The following is a 20,737-nucleotide window of genomic DNA, read 5'->3' on the forward strand; positions in this document are numbered from 1 at the left end:
GGCACTACCCAGGACTAGAAAACACTGGTTTGATTTTGGAGTGTTCTTCTCCTAGAAAGAGCTGTTTAACCATAGCTAATGAGTCTCTTCTACCCTTACCAAGGGGTAAGTAGCCACTGCACAATTACATTGCTTTAGTTAACCCCTTGAGGGAGGAAAATTTGTTTGGTAATCTCAGTGTTGTCAGGTGTATGAGGACAGAGGAGAATATGTAAAGAACAGGGCGTATAGCATCTAGAAAGTAATAATATTAATAAATAATAATAATAATAATAATAATAATAATAATAACAATAATAATAATAATAATAATAATAATAATAATAATAATAATAATAATAATAATAATAATAATAATAAAAGTTTGTATGTAGTTTCACGACTACTATGTATACTTTGCTTCTTTTTAAATCTGTTAATTCCAAGAATTAACATTAAACATTTAAAAATGATAGAGCGAATTCATAAGCATATATACTTTGTAATAAAACCAGTTCACTGAATTAAACATTTATTTACAACTAACAATATAGCTTCTTTCAAAACTCTGTTACATTTTTTAGTTTTCCCATTCATACAATGTTAATAACACTCAGTTAACTCCTTTTTTTGAAATATCACAGAAAGCACTTTCAAATTTTGCGATGATGAGCAGTAGGTAAATGTAATATATAATATATTATATGTCTTTATGACCGATGAAATTTCTATGGAAATTATTCTAAAATGTAAATAAAACCTTACATGAATAATTTTTCTTTTTCAATGTTCAGTCTCCAGCCCTTATTTGCTGCTATAATGGGTAACGATTTTTATCAGAGTATCTTTCAAAGTTAATAAACTTTTATACCTCACAGGTAGATCACTGTTGAGCAATTTTTCACTTTTTTTTTTTTTACTTTTTTCACGTTTTAACTTTTCCTGTAATGCTTAGAAAAGTTTAGCACAGTTTTCTACGTATATTGTACCTTCGTATACCTTGTTTCCGATTTAGTTAATTAAGGATGTTGTGTAGGGTTTCCTAACCTTTTTGATCTATGTACGACTTACAGTAGATTTTTTTTTCATGGATTTCTACTAACTAAAATTAAGGATTATAAAGAACAGTGAAATAGGTTTTGAGATAGAATTATATTAAAGGTTGAAAGGTCACTCATGAATGGCAGAGGCAAGGGACAGTGACATTGAACTAGCAAGCAGGACAATGCCCTAGAGACTGACCATATATATTATATGATCAGCGCCCAAGCCCCCTCTCCATCCAAGCTAAGACCAGGGAGGGCCAGGTAATGGTTGTTGATGACTCAGCAGATAGACCTATAGGCTCCCCCAAACACCCCAAACCTTAGCTCACAAGGATGGTAAGGTTGCAGACGCTAAAAGCACTAACGAGTCTGAGCGGGACTCGAACACCCATCTGGCAAACACCAGGCAGAGACGTTACCAGTCAGGCCACAACAACCCTTTTGAGCGATTTTCACTTTTTTACTTTTCATGCAATGCATAGAAAATTTTAGCACAATTTTCTACGTATCTTGTATCTTCGAATATCCCTTGCTGGTGTCATTCTAGTCCCTAACCTTTTTGTTCTGCACGATTTAGATTTTCATAGATTTATATGAACTCCTAAAACTGAGGATGAAAAAGAAAAACAGAAAAACAGATTTTGTGATAAAATTCTATTATTAAATGTCAATGTAAATCAGGTCATGTATTGAGCAGTAATGGCTATTCTCTCAGATCCAATGTAGCCCCTGAAGAGTGAAAAATTATACTGCTGGGGTATAAGACCCCAGGTCAAAAATCCCTGTTGTAGAGTATGCATATGCGAAATCCCTCAATCTGCACTCCCCCTTCTATGACCAACGCTATTGTGACTCCAGTTTCTTTTTCTTTTTTTTTCTTCTTCTTCTTCTTTATGTTTCTTTTTTCTTTTTCTTTTTCTTCTTCTTTCTTTTTCTTTTTCTTTTTCTTATTTTTCCTTGTATTCTTCTTTTTATTCTTCTTCTTTCATTTCTTTTTCTTCTTTTTCTTTTTTTTCCAACCTTCCTCTCCTTCTCCTCCTCCTCCTCCTTCTTCTTCTTCTTAGTCCCACGAGTGTCAAATTTCCCCTTTTTTTCTATTCCCTACATCTAGTTCAACAACCTCCACATCCTTCCTCACTACCTCCAAAGATCTCATTCTCTAACACTCTTCCACATAATTCCATTCACCTTTCCTCTTCCAACCAACACAAAATATTCTACAGCCTCAGTGATGGACAATCCGTTTACCGCAAGATGGAATCATCGCCGACGGTTGAATCTTCTACTGAACGTTTTGCTGAATCCAGTTCAGGAACTTGGTGACGCGGGTGTAGACGCCCGGGTAGTCCGGCCGGGCGCATTCGACACCAAAGGATACGACGCCCGCTAGGTAGAATCGTCCTTGGGGTAGAGCCAGGTAGTTCAGAGGGCCTCCACTGTCACCCTGTAATGATAATAATAATAATAATAATAATAATAATAATAATAATAATAATAATAATAATAATAATAATAATAATAATGAGTTAAAGCATAATAATAATAATAATAATAATAATAATAATAATAATAATAATAACAATAATAATAATAATAATGAGGTAAAGCATAATAATAATAATAATAATAATAATAATAATAATAATAATAATAATAATAATAATAATAATGAAGTGAAGCTAGGTAGTTCATAGGGCCTCCACTGTCACCCTATAATAATGATAATAATAATGATAATAATATTAATAATAATAATGAGGTAGAGCTAGGTAGTTAAGAGGACCTCCACTGTCACCCTGTAATAATAATAATAATAATAATAATAATAATAATAATAATAATAATGATAAGAGTGATAATAATTATAATGATAATAATAATAATAATAGTAATAACAGTAATAGTTTTACTGATAATAATAATAATAATAATAATGATAATAATAATAATCATCATCATCCTCATAATAATAATAATAATAATAATAATAATAATAATAATAATAATAGTAACCACCAATTTCATCAATAAAAGACTTACCAGCTGAATGATTCCATTGAAGTTAAAGTAAGAGATGCTGAATCTCTTGTTTACTTCATGCTCAGAGAGCTTTCTTTATCTAAAAAGATCCTAATATTTTTCAATAATTGATGTAAAACAAAAGGTTGCACGTATAAAAAATATCATTGAATACCCACCGACGTTTAGATTTGCACCAGAAATACAGATAATTAGATAGATAGATACTTAGGTAGGTAGATAGATATATAGAAATGTTGTCGTAATAGTACTTACGTTACAAGAATCTTGTCCACCAACTCCGGCGCACAAAACTTTGTCGTCAACAAGTGGTTTATTTCTCAGCCTCTGATAAGCTCTGAAACAGGTGTTCCTATTCACGATTGGGACTTGAGCCTGCATTGGGACCTTGGAAGTCGCACGGTTCTCTGTAACAGACGATATTATGGAGTGAGTCTGATGTTGGAAACTGTAGAAGAGGAGCAGCAACAAGTCTAACATACGATATATGGAGTGAGTCTGGTTTGAAGAAGAACAACAAAAAAAGACTAACATACGACATGGACTGATTTTGGTGTTGGAAACTGAAGAAGAACAACAGCAATAACAATAAGACTAACATACAGTATATGGAGAGAGTCTGGTGTTGAAAACTGAAGAAGAAGAAGAACAGCAACAACAACAAGATTAACATACGATATATGGAGTAAGTCTAGTGTTGGAAACTCTAGAAGAAGAACAACAACAAAAGCAACAAGACTAACATACGATATATGAAGAAAAAGAAGAACACTAACAACAAGACTAACATACGATATATGGAGGGAGTCTGGTCTGAAGAAGAAGAAGAAGAAGAAGAAGAAGAAGAACAATAACAAGACTAAAAACGATATGGAGCGAGACTGGTTTTCTGTTGGAAGTAGAAGAATAACATACGATATGGACTGAATTTTGCGTTGGAAACTGTAAGAGAAGAAGGACAAGACGAAGAAGAAGGATAACCTACGATATGGAAAGACTTCAAGTTGGAATAAGAAACCGTAATTCATAAGCTGTTTTAAGACACAAAGAAGAAAGTTCAAAACCGTCTGATTTATATTATAATTCATCTGCGTTGATTGATTAAAGAATTACTTCGATGTCACAAACAACTACAAATTTTCACAAATAGAAAACACGTAAATATTAAGTTTTATAAAGTGATCATATTTTCTAGTAAAGATTCTGTATATACCAATATATTAAAAACATATCTAGATAAATAGTAAAATTGCAATCGAAGTGTATACCTATGTTAAATAAAAAATTACTCATGTGAATATACTATGATGTGTATATATATATATATATATATATATATATATATATATATATATATATATATATATATATATATATATAAATATATGTATATATATACACACACACATATATATATATATATATATATATATATATATATATATATATATATATATATATATATTGTAATTGTAAATGTGTATTTCCTAATAAAGGATATTGGGAGTTAAATGGCAAGACAGGATTAGAAATGAAACTACAAGAGAGATTACTCTAGTGCCAGATGTGGATGAGATCATGGTGAGGGGTGGATGGAGAGGGTTTAGGTATGCTCTTCGCACTCCCCAAGAGAGATTAGTTCACCAAACGTTCAGTTGAACCCCACAAGGCACGAGAAGACTTGGAAGACCCAGGCCTACATAGCTGAGTACTATAAATCGTGAAGTAGGAGATGACGAATGAAGAAATATTGAATTAAAAGCCTCAAGATAGAGACGACTGGCGGAATCTAACCGAGGCCCTTTGCGTTAATAGGCGTAGGAGAAGATGATGATGATAAATAGTAAAAATTGTGATTGTAGATACACTATACCTATGTTAAATAAAAACAAATATTCATATAAATACCCTATGCTGTATATGCATTATAAATAGTAATAGTTAATGTGTATTTCTTATTAAAAGATAAAATAATCTTATTTCTAAGAGATGGTAAGCTTACCAAACGAGGTTCTGCCCCATCCAACGACTGTGAGTGATTTCCCGTTAAAATCTTCGTTCTGGAAGTTGAATGGAAGACAAGCTGGGCGAATGAAGTCTGGAGGGAAAACGAATCTTTATGAAACAACATTGCAAAAAAAAAAGAAAAAAAAAAAAATGTGCACGTTTCTTTTAGAGACATAATTTGCATGTATATACAGTATGGTATATGTGTACACAAATACACGTATGCATGATTATATGTATAGTATACACAAAAATATGTACATGTATATGAATATGTATAATGTATATATATATATATATATATATATATATATATATATATATATATATATATATATATATATATATATATCTATGTATGTGTATATATATATATATATATATATATATATATATATATATATATTCATACACAAATTATATACATATGCATATATATATATATACATATATATATATATATATATATATATATATATATATATATATATATATATATATATATATATATACTTCAGAGGGTGTTGAGAATGGTGGAGGAGCAGTGCAGTAGGTATGAATTAGTGATAAATAGAGAGAAAACCAAAAGCATGAAAATAGGACGCCAGAGAGAGGCCTTAGAAATACAGATATCAGAGGGAGAAGTGGAACTAGTCAATGAGTTCAAATATTTGGGAGTGTTTTTCACAGCAGATGGAAAGATGGAAAGAGCAATTCAAGACCGAAACTCAAGCGGCCAGAAAGCATTTGGAAGGCTAAGAAGAATCTGGAAAGATAGAAATATATCCATTAAGTTGAAAATTAGGATATTAAGAGCAATATTAATCCCCACAGTGATATACGGTGCTGAATGCTGGATACTGAAGAAGAGAGAAGAGAAAAAGTTATTAGCCTTTGAAATGAAATGTCTGAGAAGAATCTGTGGTGTAAGATGGGAGGACAGAATTACGAACGAGAGAGTGAGAGAAATGGCTGGTGTTAAGGACACAATTCTGATTAGAGTGGAAGATATTCAGAGGAGATGGTTTGGGCATGTACAGAGGATGAAACAGGACAGATGGCCAAAGATAGTGCTTCATGGTCAAGTGGCCGGAAATAGACCGAGAGGACGACCAAGAGATACATGGGTGAAAACCTTCAAGAAAGCAAATAGAGGCGAGACATTTCAGCAGCTGGCACAGATGGCATTGGATAGGAGTCTCTGGAGAGAATGGCGATATCAGATGCAGGACCCAACCCGGAGAATTCCGGACAGGATTTAGTGAGTGAGTGAGTGATTTATACATACATATATAAGTACACGCAAACACACACACACACACACACACTCTCTCTCTCTCTCTCTCTCTCTCTCTCTCTCTCTCTCTCTCTCTCTCTCTCTCTCTCTCTCTCTCTCTCTCTAAAGACATTAATATCTCTTTAAACGTAAAATTGTTTTCAACAAAACACTTTCAATAAGAAAGTTAAAAAAAATCATCAACAGTGGCATGAAGACAATTATATCTCTTTAAGTGAATCATTAAAAAACACCTATAATATATAAGTTCACGTACCATTATAAGTAACAGGTCGATCCATAATGACGATGGCGATATCATTTTCGTGAGTGTTACGATTGTAGGAATTGGTCCTTACTCCTGCGATGCGAAATTCCTGGGGCCTCTCGCCAGCATTGTCGTGATCGAGATGGTGCTCTCCTAGTCTCACTAGATTTCTGAAATAGATATCTTCTGTTATTAACATTCGTTTTCATTCATAAATTGAATAATAGATTTTATAACACTAATATTTCCTGGAATCTAATATCCATTTTCATTCATAAACAACATTGAATAATAGATTTTATAACACTAATATTTCCTGGAATCTAATATCCATTTTCATTCATAAACAACATTGAATAATAGATTTTATAACATTAGTATTTCCTGGAATCTAATATCCATTTTCATTCATAAACAACATTGAATAATAGATTTTATAACATTAGTATTTCCTGGAAACTAATATCCATTTTCATTCATAAACAACATTGAATAATAGATTTTATAACATTAGTATTTCCTGGAATCTAATATCCATTTTCATTCATAAACAACATTGAATAATAGATTTTATAACATTAATATTTCCTGGAATGTCAGAAGGTACCCAACTTACAAGCATTCGACTTACGAAGATGCAGAGAGACGAACACAAATCTAACTAGAAATAACAAAGATAAGATGAAAAAATATTGTGATAAACCAATATTTACCCGTTGAAATACTACCGCTAGAGAGTTATGTGGTCCATTGACTGGCCAGACAGTACTGCATTGCATCCTTCTCTCTAGTTACGGTTCACTTTCCCTTTGCCTACACGTACACCGAATAGTCGGCCTATTCTTTACAGATTCTCCTCTGTCCTCATTCATCTGACAACACTGAGATTACCAAACGATCCTTTACCCAAGGGGTTAACTACTGCACTGTAATTGTCCAGTGGCTACTTTCCTCTTGGTAAGGGTAAAAGAGATTCTTTAGGTATGGTGAGCAGCTCTTCTAGGAGAAAGACACTCCAAAATCAAACCATTGTTCTCTAGTCTTAGGAAGTGCCATAGCCTCTGTACTATGGTCTTCCACTGTCTTGGATTAGAGTTCTCTAGTTTGGGGGTACACTCGGACACACTATTCTATCTCATTTTTCTTCCTTTTGTTTTGTTAAAGTTTTCATAGTTTATATAGGAAATATTTATTTAATGTCATTGTTCTTAAAATATATTATTTTTCCTTGTTTCCTTTCCTCACTGGGCTATTTTCCCTGTTGGGGCCCCTGGGCTTAAAGCATCTTGCTTTTCTAACTAGGGTTGTAGCTTAGCAAGTAATAATAATAATAATAATAATAATAATAATAATAATATTATTATTATATCATCTAATACAATAGGCCAAATGCCATTTGTAATAACTTGATATCTATTCCATATTAAACCCGACGATTTGTTGACTTTGTAGCATTCATATACGCCTACAAACCACTAAACCTTTAAATGACGCGACCAGGAATGAAAAAAGCAAATAAGAAGGAAATCTGGTAAACGTAAGATTGGTCGATAGCGAGAATCTACTACGAACAGACTTTCTACCCACAACCCAACACCAAATCAATGTTCTTGGATTAACCAAGGCAATAAAAACCAAACAAACAAGAAAGTCTATAAGAGCAATTACTCGAGGGCCATATGTGGATGAGATCATGATGAGGGGTAGATGGAGATGGTTTGGGCATGCTTTTCACACTCCCCAAAATATTAGTTCACCAACCGTTCAGTTGAGCTCCACAAGGCACTAGAAGAGTTGGAAGATCCAGGCCTACATGGCTTAAGATTATGAGTCGCGAAGTAGGAGTTGATGAATGTAGAAGTATTGAATTAAAATCTCAAGATAGAGACGACTGGCGAAATCTAACCGAGGCCCTTTGCATCAATAGGAGTAGGAGGAGATGATGATGATGATGGTGATGAAAGAAGCTGCAGGGAACTTTTAACTTGCACATACACACAGATTGCCCGGGCCGTATCTCCGGACGGGGTCTCTTTGACAATCAGTCATAGCCACGGTCTGGGTATAGGGTCATAGCCCACGAAGGGTACTACTTACGGGTCGTCTGGGCCCCCGAAGCAGTGGGCAGCCGTGATGACGTGTCTCTGGGTGATCAGAGTTCCTCCGCAATTAACGAAGAACTGGTTCCTCAAAATTCTCTGTCCCACCGCTGCTAGCCAGGGCCAGAAACCGGGCTGCAATATCATGAAATAGGGGAATTAATATTGAAATTAGATACTGTAGAGCTATTGCTGGTGTGAATGTATTCAATTGTACGCATGAACACACATACAGATAGACACGTACACGCACACACATACATATATATATATATATATATATATATATATATACATACATACATACATACATACATATATATGTACATATATACATATAAACACACACACACATATATATATATATATATATATATATATATATGTATATATATATATATATATATATATATATATATATATATATATATATATATATATATATATATATATATATATATATATTCCGTACATACGTACACATATATATGTGTACACCACACATATCTGTCTATCTATCCATCTATCTATTTAAATATCTATTTATCTATCTATACATACATAGAGATATATATTCAAGAATGATAAATTTAACGCAAATACACATGATATGTAAACCTTCAAATAGAGCCAAAATAGTTATCAATAGGAAATTCACAAAAGCGTAAAAAACAAAATATCTGAAGGGGTCTTCAGTATCATTAGTACTTCTCATAGACTAGTAATTATGTCTTGAATATATGTATATGTTTATCCCAACGTCTTGTTCCCTTAAAAGAGGTGAATCTATAGTAATCTATTTCTCGGATAAAGAAATTGAGGACTATGACATCTAGTCGGAAAACCCCCGTTCAGAAAAAAAACTCCTGACAATCAACAGAAGAAGAAGAGGAAGAAGAAGAAGAAGAAGAAGAAGAAGAAAAGGCAGAAGAAGAAGATGAAGAAACAGAAGCAGAAGCAGAAGCAGAAGAAGAAGCAGAAGAAGAAGAAGAAGAAGAAGAAATAGAAGAAGAAAAAGAAGAAGAAGCAGAAGAAGAAACTGGAGAAGAAGAAGAAAAAGGTAAAAAAAAAAAAAAAGGAGCAGAAGAAGAAGAACATAAACCGGCCACAGTGTTCCCTTACGTAAACTTTACCTGAGACTCGACGCCTCCGGTCACTCGAGGCACACCCGGAATCCCGCACTCGTTCTCCGATGGGATGACGGAGGACTGGGGTGGCCGGTTGGGGAAGCCGCCCGGTGCGAAGTTGCTCACGGGCAAGACTGCTTGGCCGAGAGGGCAGCACACGTGCACCGTCCGGAGGAATAGCCTGGAAGGATTTGCAAATGGTTAAAGCTTCTTCTTTCAAACAGTGGATGGGATTTTGAACACCTCATTTCATATAAGATGAGTATATGTAACCTAACCAGGATTCGAACTTGTAACTATATAAAGTGGTGTATGAATGATATTGGATTTAATTGACTTAATTCAAAAAAAAAAATACATGGAAATGAAAAGAATACATGGTATGGTAGAAAAGTGTTCTGAAATTAACATTTTTTTTCCATTGTTTGTTTGGTAAATATATCACCTACCTGCATTGACCTAACCTCACGAGGATTCGAACCTGTACTCATATAGAGTGGTGTAGGAATAACATTAGATTTAATGTACTAAATTCAAAATAGAAAAAAAACTATAGAAATGATATGAATACACGGTAGAAAAGAGTTCATAAATTGATTTTTTATATACATATTTATTTGGTAAATCTATAATCTGTCTACAGATACCTAACCAAAGCAGGATTCGAACCTGCACCTATATAAAATGGTGCATGAATGCTATTAGATTTATTGGACTAAATTCTAGATAAAGAATTCTTATGGAAATGCTACACAAGGCACTAGAAGAGTTGGAAGACCCAGGACTATGAAGCGTGAAGTAGATGATGAATGTAGAAGTATTAAATTAAAAGCTCAAGATAGAGACGACAGGCGAAATCTAACCGAGGCCCTTTGCGTCAATAGGCGTAGGAGATGATGATGATGAAGATAGTGACGTTTTAGGAGAAAATTGATCGAGGGTAGATGGAGATGGTTTGGACATGCTCTTCGCATTCCCCAAGAGAGACTATTTCACCAAACCTTCAACTGGGCTCCACAAGGCACTAGAAGAGTTGGAAGACCCAGGCCTACAGGGCTGAAGACTATGAAGCGTGAAGTAGATGATGATGAATGGAGAAGTATTGATTTAAAAGCTCAAGATAGAGACGACTGGCGATATCTAACCGAGGCCCTTTGCATCCGTAGGCGTAGGAGGAGATGATGATGATGACATATCACGAGAAAATTGAAGAGGGGTAGATGAAGATAGTTTGGTCATGCTCTTCGCATTCCCCAAGAGAGAATGTTTTACCAAACCTTCAACTGGGCTCCACAAGACACTAGAAGAATTGGAAGACCCAGGCCTACAGGGATGAAGACTATGAAGCGGGAAGTGGGGGATGATGAATGGAGAAGCATTGATTTAAAAGCTCAAGAAAGAGACGACTGGCGGAATCTAACCGAGGCCCTTTGCGTCAGTAGGCGTAGGAGGAGATGATGATGATGATGATGAATGTTTGGTAAATCTATGACCTACAGTGTTAAAAAAACCGTGATTTTAATGGGAAATTCTCCATAAAAATATATTGTTCTCTGTCTCATTTCAGTAAAATACAGGCGGCCGTAATTTTACCTTAATTTGTTGTCATCTTTTACCGGATGGTTTCCGTAATATCCCTCATTTACCTCAATATATCCGTTTTCAAGACGGTAAAAAATCCCGGAATAAATGTTGCCAGGCATTTACCGTTTTTAATTCAAATTTTTAAGTGTAGTAGAAAAACGTTCAGAAATTGACATTTTTTTATATTTACTTCGTAAATCTATAACCTACCTGCAGATAACCTGGTAAATCTATAACCTAGATAACTTAGTAAATCTATAACCTACCTGCAGATAACTTGGTAAATCTATAACCTAGATAACTCAGTAAATCTATAACCTACCTGCAGATAACTTAGTAAATCTATAACTTGCCTGCAGATAACTTAGTAAATCTATAACCTACCTGCAGATAACTTAGTAAATCTATAACTTACCTGCAGATAACTTAGTAAATCTATAACCTACCTGCAGATAACTTAGTAAATCTATAACTTACCTGCAGATAACTTGGTAAATCTATAACCTACCTGCAGATAACTTGGTAAATCTATAACTTGCCTGCAGATAACTTGATAATTCTATAACCTACCAGCAGATAACTTGGTAAATCTATAACCTACCTGCAGATAACTTAGTAAATCTATAACTTACCTGCAGATAACTTGGTAAATCTATAACCTACCTGCAGATAACTTGGTAAATCTATAACTTGCCTGCAGATAACTTAGTAAATCTATAACCTACCTGCAGATAACTTGATAAATCTATAACTTACCTGCAGATAACTTAGTAAATCTATAACCTACCTGCAGATAACTTAGTAAATCTATAACCTACCTGCAGATAACTTAGTAAATCTATAACTTACCTGCAGATAACTTGGTAAATCTATAACCTACCTGCAGATAACTTGGTAAATCTATAACCTACCTGCAGATAACTTGCTAATCTATAACCTACCAGCAGATAGCTTGCTAAATCTATAACCTACCTGCAGATAACTTGGTAAATCTATAACCTACCTGCAGATAACTTGGTAAATCTATAACCTACCAGCAGATAGCTTGGTAAATCTATAACCTACCAGCAGATAGCTTGGTAAATCTATAACCTACCAGCAGATAGCTTGGTAAATCTATAACCTACCAGCAGATAACTTGCTAAATCTATAACCTACCTGCAGATAACTTGGTAAATCTATAACCTACCTGCAGATAACTTGGTAAATCTATAACCTACCTGCAGATAACTTGCTAATCTATAACCTGCCCGCAGATAACTTGGTAAATCTATAACCTACCTGCAGATAACTTGGTAAATCTATAACCTACCAGCAGATAGCTTGGTAAATCTATAACCTACCAGCAGATAACTTGGTAAATCTATAACCTACCAGCAGATAACTTGGTAAATCTATAACCTACCTGCAGATAACTTGGTAAAACTATAACCTACCCGCAGATAACTTGGTAAATCTATAACCTACCCGCAGATAACTTGGTAAATCTATAACCTACCCGCAGATAACTTGGTAAATCTATAACCTACCCGCAGATAACTTGGTAAATCTATAACCTACCTGCAGATAACTTGGTAAATCTATAACCTACCCGATGATAACTTAGTAAATCTATAACCTACCTGCAGATAACTTGGTAAATCTATAACCTACCCGCAGATAACTTGATAAATCTATAACCTACCCGCAGATAACTTGGTAAATCTATAACCTACCCGCAGATAACTTGGTAAATCTATAACCTACCTGCAGATAACTTGGTAAATCTATAACCTACCCGCAGATAACTTGATAAATCTATAACCTACCTGCAGATAACTTGGTAAATCTATAACCTACCCGCAGATAACTTGGTAAATCTATAACCTACCTGCAGATAACTTGGTAAATCTATAACCTACCTGCAGATAACTTGGTATATCTATAACCTACCTGCAGATAACTTGGTAAATCTATAACCTACCTGCAGATAATTTGGTATATCTATAACCTACCAGCAGATAACTTGATAAATCTATAACCTACCTGCAGATAACTTGGTAAATCTATAACCTACCTGCAGATAATTTGGTATATCTATAACCTACCAGCAGATAACTTGATAAATCTATAACCTACCTGCAGATAACTTGGTAAATCTATAACCTACCAGCAGATAACTTGATAAATCTATAACCTACCTGCAGATAACTTGGTAAATCTATAACCTACCTGCAGATAATTTGGTATATCTATAACCTACCAGCAGATAACTTGGTAAATCTATAACCTACCTGCAGATACGCTCCCTGAAGAACCTCTGGACCGAATGGTCTTTCAATTGCTGGACGAGTGGAATGAACTGCCTGCACTGACTCAGGTGTCCGCATATACCTGCGTGATTATTGGTGTTAGAACTGAAGTACATAACATAAATAAAAACAAGTAAACTAAATGGCAATATATAAAAGTATTTTAGCTTCTTTACTGATCATAAGATATCTTGTATTCGTTATTTGTTATTTCTCTTATAGATTATTTATTTCCTTTCCTTCCGGGGATATTTTTCCCTGTTGGGGTCATTGGGCTTATAGCATTCTTCTTTTTCTGATAGGGTTATAGCTTAGCTCGTAATAATAATAATAATAATAATAATAATAATAATAACAATAAAATACTACTACTACTACTACTACTACTACTACTACTACTACTACTAATAATAATAATAATAATAATAATAATAATAATAATAATAATAAGCCTATATTTCTTTTTGGGAGGACTGAAATTGTAATGAATTGCTGTACGTCTTATCAATATTCTATATTAAAAGGAGCTCAGAGTATGAAAATATATAGGAATTATAACCCTATCTATAAAGCTGTAAAATTTCTCCATTTGTTCCCCGAGATCATATTTCAGCCTATTAATATCTCCCAGTGCTCAAGACACGATGATCTATAGCTAGTCAATTATTACTTAATACGTTTTTTTTTTTTTGGAAAAAAAAATAAAAAAAAGGATACTCAAAACCTTAATTACAAGGGACAAATTTTGACGTTATTTCTCCACTTCAGTATCTAAACGACATTACAAATTGCAATTATATATTCTTATGCTTATGATTACTGAAGTAAACTATTGTAATTATATGTGACATTGCCTTAAAGACTGACCATATATACATATGATCAGCACCCATGACCCCCTCTTGACCCAAGCTAGCACTAAGGAGAGCCAGGCAATGGCTGCTGATGACTCAGCAGATAGATCTATAGGGTCCCCCAAAACCCCCATCCTTAGCTCAAAAGAAGGGTGAGGTTGCAGTGACTAAAGGAACTAACGTATTTGATGCGGACTTGAACCCCAGTCTGGCGTTTACCAGTCAGGGATGTTACACATCGGCCACCACAACCCCTTTGGGAATACTACTCCCGAGAAAAGAAGCTTGGTGTTGTGGTGGCCTATTGGAAACATTTCTTCCTGTCAGTCTGCTGGAAGAGAATTCAAGACCAAATGAAGCCCGATAGCTTCTAATAGTGTTTGCAACCTCGTCATCCTTGTAAGCTAGGGCTGGAGTTTTGGGGATGGGGCTGAGTCAACAACAGCCATTGCCTAGCCCTCCCTGGTCCTAGCTTGATGGAGAGGGCCCTTGGGTGCTGATTATTATTACTAGCTAAGCTACAACCCCAGCAGGAAAAGTAGAATGCTATAAGCCCAAGGGCTCCAACAAGGAAAACAGCCCATTGAGGAAATGAAATAAGGAAACAGAGTAATGTGCTAACCTCAAGCAAGAGAACTCTAACCCAAGACAGTGGAAGGCCATGGTACAGAGGCTATAGCACTACCCAAGACTAGAGAACAATAGTTTAATTTTGAAGTATGTATATGTATATATGGTCATTATCTAGGACATTGTTTTGTCCTCTGCTACTCATGAACAACTTTTAAACCTTCAATGCTTGTAGATACGTACCTCTCTCTCCGGCAGGAGTGAAGCAGTTGCCGGAGGAGGAGAAAGAGGGGAAGTTGAAGTTTTGTCGAGTCGTCACGTTGAGTCCATTGAAGAAATCTTCGTCTATCTGCTGGACCGCGGATTCCTCTCCCCCTCCTAATTGGTCCGGGAAGAGGACATCTGGAAGATGGAAGTAAACGTGAGTAAAGAGACTTGGGGTATTACGTAATTCTTCGTGACTTTCTCCTTAAACAAGTCTTAACACTGTATGCTATTCTACATAAATTTTCCAAGACTTTGACTATTTTTAATAGACTCGACATTTGACATTTTTTTTTTAGTAATACATTCACGCACGGATTACTTTTTTGTCTGAAATATAATATGAGATAGCATTAGATTTAGATTGGCCGTCTCCTTAGACAAGTCTTCACACTGTATGCCATTCTATATAAATTTTCTAAGACTTTGACTTTTTTAATAGACTCGACATTTGACATTTCTTTTTAATAATACATTCACGTACGGTTTACTTTTCTGTCTTCAATATGATATAATATTGCTGTAGATTTAGATTTAGATTGGCTTTTTCCTTAGACAAGTCTTAACACTATATGCTATTCTATATAAATTTTCTAAGACTTTGACTTTTTTAATAGACTCGAAATTTGACATTGTTTAGTAATACATCCAAGTACGGATTACTTTTCAGTTTTATATATGATATGAGATAGCTTTAGATTTAAATTATATTTAGTAGATAATTCATCAGAATAAGATGCATGTAAAGTGCCTTTTGTTATAATATTTTTACGAAATATCTTCTTAAATTATCGTAGGTTATGGTAATATCTTCTGAAACGTTATTTGTCAAAAGTCGCATACCTAGTATTACGTGAGGAATATAATTTGTATATATATATATATATATATATATATATATATATATATATATATATATATATATATATATATATATATATATATACACACATGTATATATATATATGTATATATATATACATATATATATATCTATATATGTACACATATATACATATATACACACATATATACTGTATATATGTATGTATGTATATACATATATATGTTTATATATATATACATATATATATATATATATATATATATACATATACATATATATATATATATATATATATATATGTGTGTGTGTGTGTGTGTGTGTGTGTGTGCGTGTGTGTGTGTGTGTGTATAAATTGGAAGTGAACTTCGAGTGATATCTTACCTTGCGCGTAACTTGTTGATAGGAATAATAAGGCAATCCCGAATACCCTCATGTTTTCTGGAATTAAGGAAAAGTATAAAAATGCTGCTTTTTGTAAAAGAAGCGACAAAAACATTAAATTGAAAACTCTGATGCAAATAGAGCAATGACAAAATTATAACAAGTTTGTTTGTTTGTAAATAAATATACAGAATATATATTCCTTTATCCATTAGATGAGTTTAAAAATAATTGGCTTCATTTGAGAGTAGTGATAAAAAAATTACATTTCTAGGACTAGTGTAGAACTTAAAAAATTCAAACTTGCAGCAAATGTTTTTTTATGTTGAACAGGCTGATATAAGTCTTTTTATAGTTTGTATATGAAATATCTATTTAATGTCGTTAATGTTTTTTAATATTTTATTTCAATTGTTCATTACTTCTTATACCGTTTATTTATTTTCTTATTTCTTTTCCTCAATAAGCTATTTTTCCTTGGTGGAGCCCTTGTCCTTATAGCATCTTTGCTTTTCCAACTAGGGTTGTAGCTTAGCTAATAATAATAATAATAATAATAATAATAATAATAATAATATGTTTATAAATCTGACTCCTTCCTCACTGGAATATGTAGTTTCTTTGTTAGCAATAATAATAATATGTTTATAAATCTGACTCCTTCCTCACTGGAATATGTAGTTTCTTTGTTAATAATAATAATAATATGTTTATAAATCTGACTCCTTCCTCACTGGAATATGTAGTTTCTTTGTCACGTGTACTGACTAATTCAGGTATTTCCCCAGGTAATTACAAGTTCCCCAGGTGGTAACTACGCTTTCACCTGGGGAAAGTCCCCGGGAACATCCACAAGAAATCTTAGACTTTTCCTAGGAATGGGGAACCCCCCTTTTGAAGTGAGTGGTCATTACCCTCGCCACAAAAAGGTCCTTTTTTTTTTTTTTTCTTTACTGTCTCTTTGTTTACTTGTTTAGGTGTGGATTAGTTTTTTTTTTTTTTTTGCAGTCTCCTTGTTTACTTGTTTAGGTGTGGATTAGTATTACCCTTGTTATAAGGGGATTTTTATTTTTTATTTTTTTTTGGGGGGGAGGTGGGTTTCACTCGACCGTCTCTTCGTTTATAACGAGGATTACTTTAAAACTAAATGGACAATTTTGTTACAATATTCAATATTTTATATAGAATAAAATACTAGGTTTAGGTGTTGATTCGTATTACCCTTGTTACAATGAAGGCATTTTTTTTCCGCTTGGCTGTCTTATTTATTATAACGAGGATTGCTTTAAAACTAAACGGACAATATCGCAACATTTTATATGTTACATAAAAAAAAAAAAAAAAAGGTATAGGTGTGGATTCGTATTACTCTTATTACAAGAAAGGGATTTTTTTTTTTTTGTGTTCAACTTGGCAGTGTTTTCGTTTATATCGAGGATTACTTTAAAATTAGATGGACAATTTTTGCAATATTTTATGTTGCATTAAACAAAAATTAAGTTAAGATGTGGATTCGTATTACCCTTATCTCAATAAGGGGATTTAAAAAAAAAAATTCACTTGACTGTCTCTTCGTTATAATGAGGATTAATTTAAAACTAAATGGACATTTTTTTTTTCATAATTCAATATGTTACCTAAAACTAAAAATTAGGTTTAGGTCTGGATTCATATTACTCTTGTTACTAGAAGGGCATTTTTTTTCCCAGTTGGCAGTGTTTTCGTTTATAACAAGGATTACTTTAAATGCAGATGGATAATTTTTGAAATATTTTATGTTCCATAAAACAAAAAATTAGGTTTAGGTGTAGATTCGTATTACTTTTGTGACTAGATTGAATTTCTTTTTGTTACACTAGGCTTTCTTTTTTTATTATCAAGAGGATTACTTTAAAATTAAGTAGACGATTCTTGCAATATTTAATGTTACATGAAATAAGAAATTAGGTTTAGGTGTGGATCTGACATAGGGCCTATATGTATATATATATATATATATACATATATATATATACACACACATATATATATATATATATATATATATATATATATATGTATATATATATATATATATATATATATATATATATATATATATATATATATATATATATATATATTTATATACATATATACAGTATATATATATATATATTTATATATATACATATAAATATATATATATATATATATATATTTATATATATATATAAATATATATATATATATTATATATATATATATATATATATATATATATATATATATATATATATATATATATATATATTTATATATATATTTACACATATATATATATACATATATATATTTTATATAGTTTCGTTTGTTGATATTGTTTCAAAAGTACATTTAAAGAAAAGTGTGGTTTCGCGCTACCCACAAAATAAAACAAGAATTAAGCGGAATATCTCTTAAATTTTCTATTTATGTAAAACTTAAATTATACATATTACCTTAAGTCTATCCGTTTATATTTTTCAATTTTATAATATGATACAAAAATTCGAGAAACTGTAGCTTCCTAACATTTAAAAAAAAAAATAAATAAATAAATAAATAATTAAAAAAAATAAACAGGAATGAACCAGAATCTTTTTTTATTTTTATTTTTTTTTCTAAATAAAAAACTTAAATTATTCATATTATCTTCGTCTATCTGATTATCCTTTTCAATTTCCCAACATGATGCAAAATTTCGAGAAAACTGTAGTTCACAGAAAGAGAGAATGAAGAGAAATCTCTTTTTATTTTTTATATAAAACTTAAATTATTCATATTATTTTTATTTATTTAATTATCATGTTTATCTCAACAATTTAAAGCAAAGATTCGAAGCATTTAAGAAGAATGAATTCATACCCAAAATCACCGGAAATCCTACAAACATCCTTTGCGAAATTGATACTCCTTGCAAGTAGCCATTACATATGCAAGAGCACAACGCAACCTAAAGGCTGCCCTGAATAATGACATATTCTGGCTGACGAAACTTCCTCAATCAAAACGCAGAACGCAATCTATTTCAGCAATGTCATTGCCCATATCAAGGCTGTAACGCAAACAAGATTTCTCTAAAAGGAGATCGCCGAAATAAATGGCTTAAAGGTTCAAAGACAGCTCATGAATACCAGAGGCTAGGCGTAGTGACATTGCCCTATCAAGAAGGAAAATACCCTAGAGACTGACCATATATATCCACCCAAGCTAGGATTAAGGAGGACCAGGTAATGGCTGTTGATGACTCAGATAGACCTATAGGCTCCCGCAAATCCACCATCCTTAGCTCGCAAGGATGGTGAGGTTGCAGCGATCAAAGGAAATAACGAGTTTGACCGGGACTTGGATCCTAGTCTGGGGTTCACCTGACAGGGACTATACCGCATTGGCCACCATCGGTTTCCCCGGAAGAACTTAAATTCAACAACGTAAAAAGAAAATAAGAGGAATATCATTGGATGGTTGGATAACATAAGAATTGGGAGAATTCTGGAACAGAGGTGTACTTAAAAGAAAGGATATTAGAGATTAAAAGACGTAAAGATGTAAAAGAATTAAAATGTAGTCAAGAAAATCAGCAAAATAGTAAGACTCTTAAGACTCTTTTCATATTTTGAATATGACAGATATGCAGTAATTTAAATTTTTTATTGATATTAAAATGTTATATATAAATTTTTTTCAATTCTCATAATGAGTTTATTTGTCATATCTTCATTTCTTTTCCTCACCGGGCTACTTTCCCTGTTCGAGAATTAAGGCTTGTAAGATCCTGCTTTTCAAGGATAATAATAATAATAATAATAATAATAATAATAATAATAATAATAATAATAATAATAATTGTGATAATAATAATAATAATAATAATAATAATAATAATAATAATAATAATAATAATAATAAAAACAGCAGCAACAACAACAACAATAATAATAATAATAATAATAATAATAATAATAATAATAATTGAAAGTGGAAGTGGTACCAAAAATCAAAGGGGCACTAAGAACCATACGTAAGTCACTGAAAAGGAATCTTGAGAAAGTAGGAGCCAATATAGCCCGAGGACTTGTGCAG

At 32.8% G+C, this 20,737-nt stretch overlaps 1 protein-coding gene across 1 annotated transcript in view; it reads right to left on the reverse strand.

Moving 5' to 3' along the window:
- Positions 1-499: 499 nt before the first annotated feature.
- LOC137633337 (venom protease-like) overlaps positions 500-20,737 on the reverse strand; it is a 22,922-nt gene continuing 2,684 nt past the window's right edge. The window contains exons 2-10 of the mRNA XM_068365585.1: positions 16,634-16,690; positions 15,385-15,543; positions 13,700-13,799; positions 9,849-10,023; positions 8,714-8,850; positions 6,626-6,786; positions 5,068-5,163; positions 3,321-3,472; positions 500-2,469 (exon numbers count right to left, since the gene is read on the reverse strand). Coding sequence (XP_068221686.1) covers positions 2,308-2,469; positions 3,321-3,472; positions 5,068-5,163; positions 6,626-6,786; positions 8,714-8,850; positions 9,849-10,023; positions 13,700-13,799; positions 15,385-15,543; positions 16,634-16,685 — 1,194 coding nt within the window. The 5' untranslated portion in view covers positions 16,686-16,690 and the 3' untranslated portion in view covers positions 500-2,307. The remainder of the gene's footprint in view (positions 2,470-3,320; positions 3,473-5,067; positions 5,164-6,625; positions 6,787-8,713; positions 8,851-9,848; positions 10,024-13,699; positions 13,800-15,384; positions 15,544-16,633; positions 16,691-20,737) is intronic.

Source organism: Palaemon carinicauda, chromosome 42, assembly GCF_036898095.1.
Source record: "Palaemon carinicauda isolate YSFRI2023 chromosome 42, ASM3689809v2, whole genome shotgun sequence".
NCBI classification, from domain to species: Eukaryota; Metazoa; Arthropoda; class Malacostraca; order Decapoda; family Palaemonidae; genus Palaemon; species Palaemon carinicauda.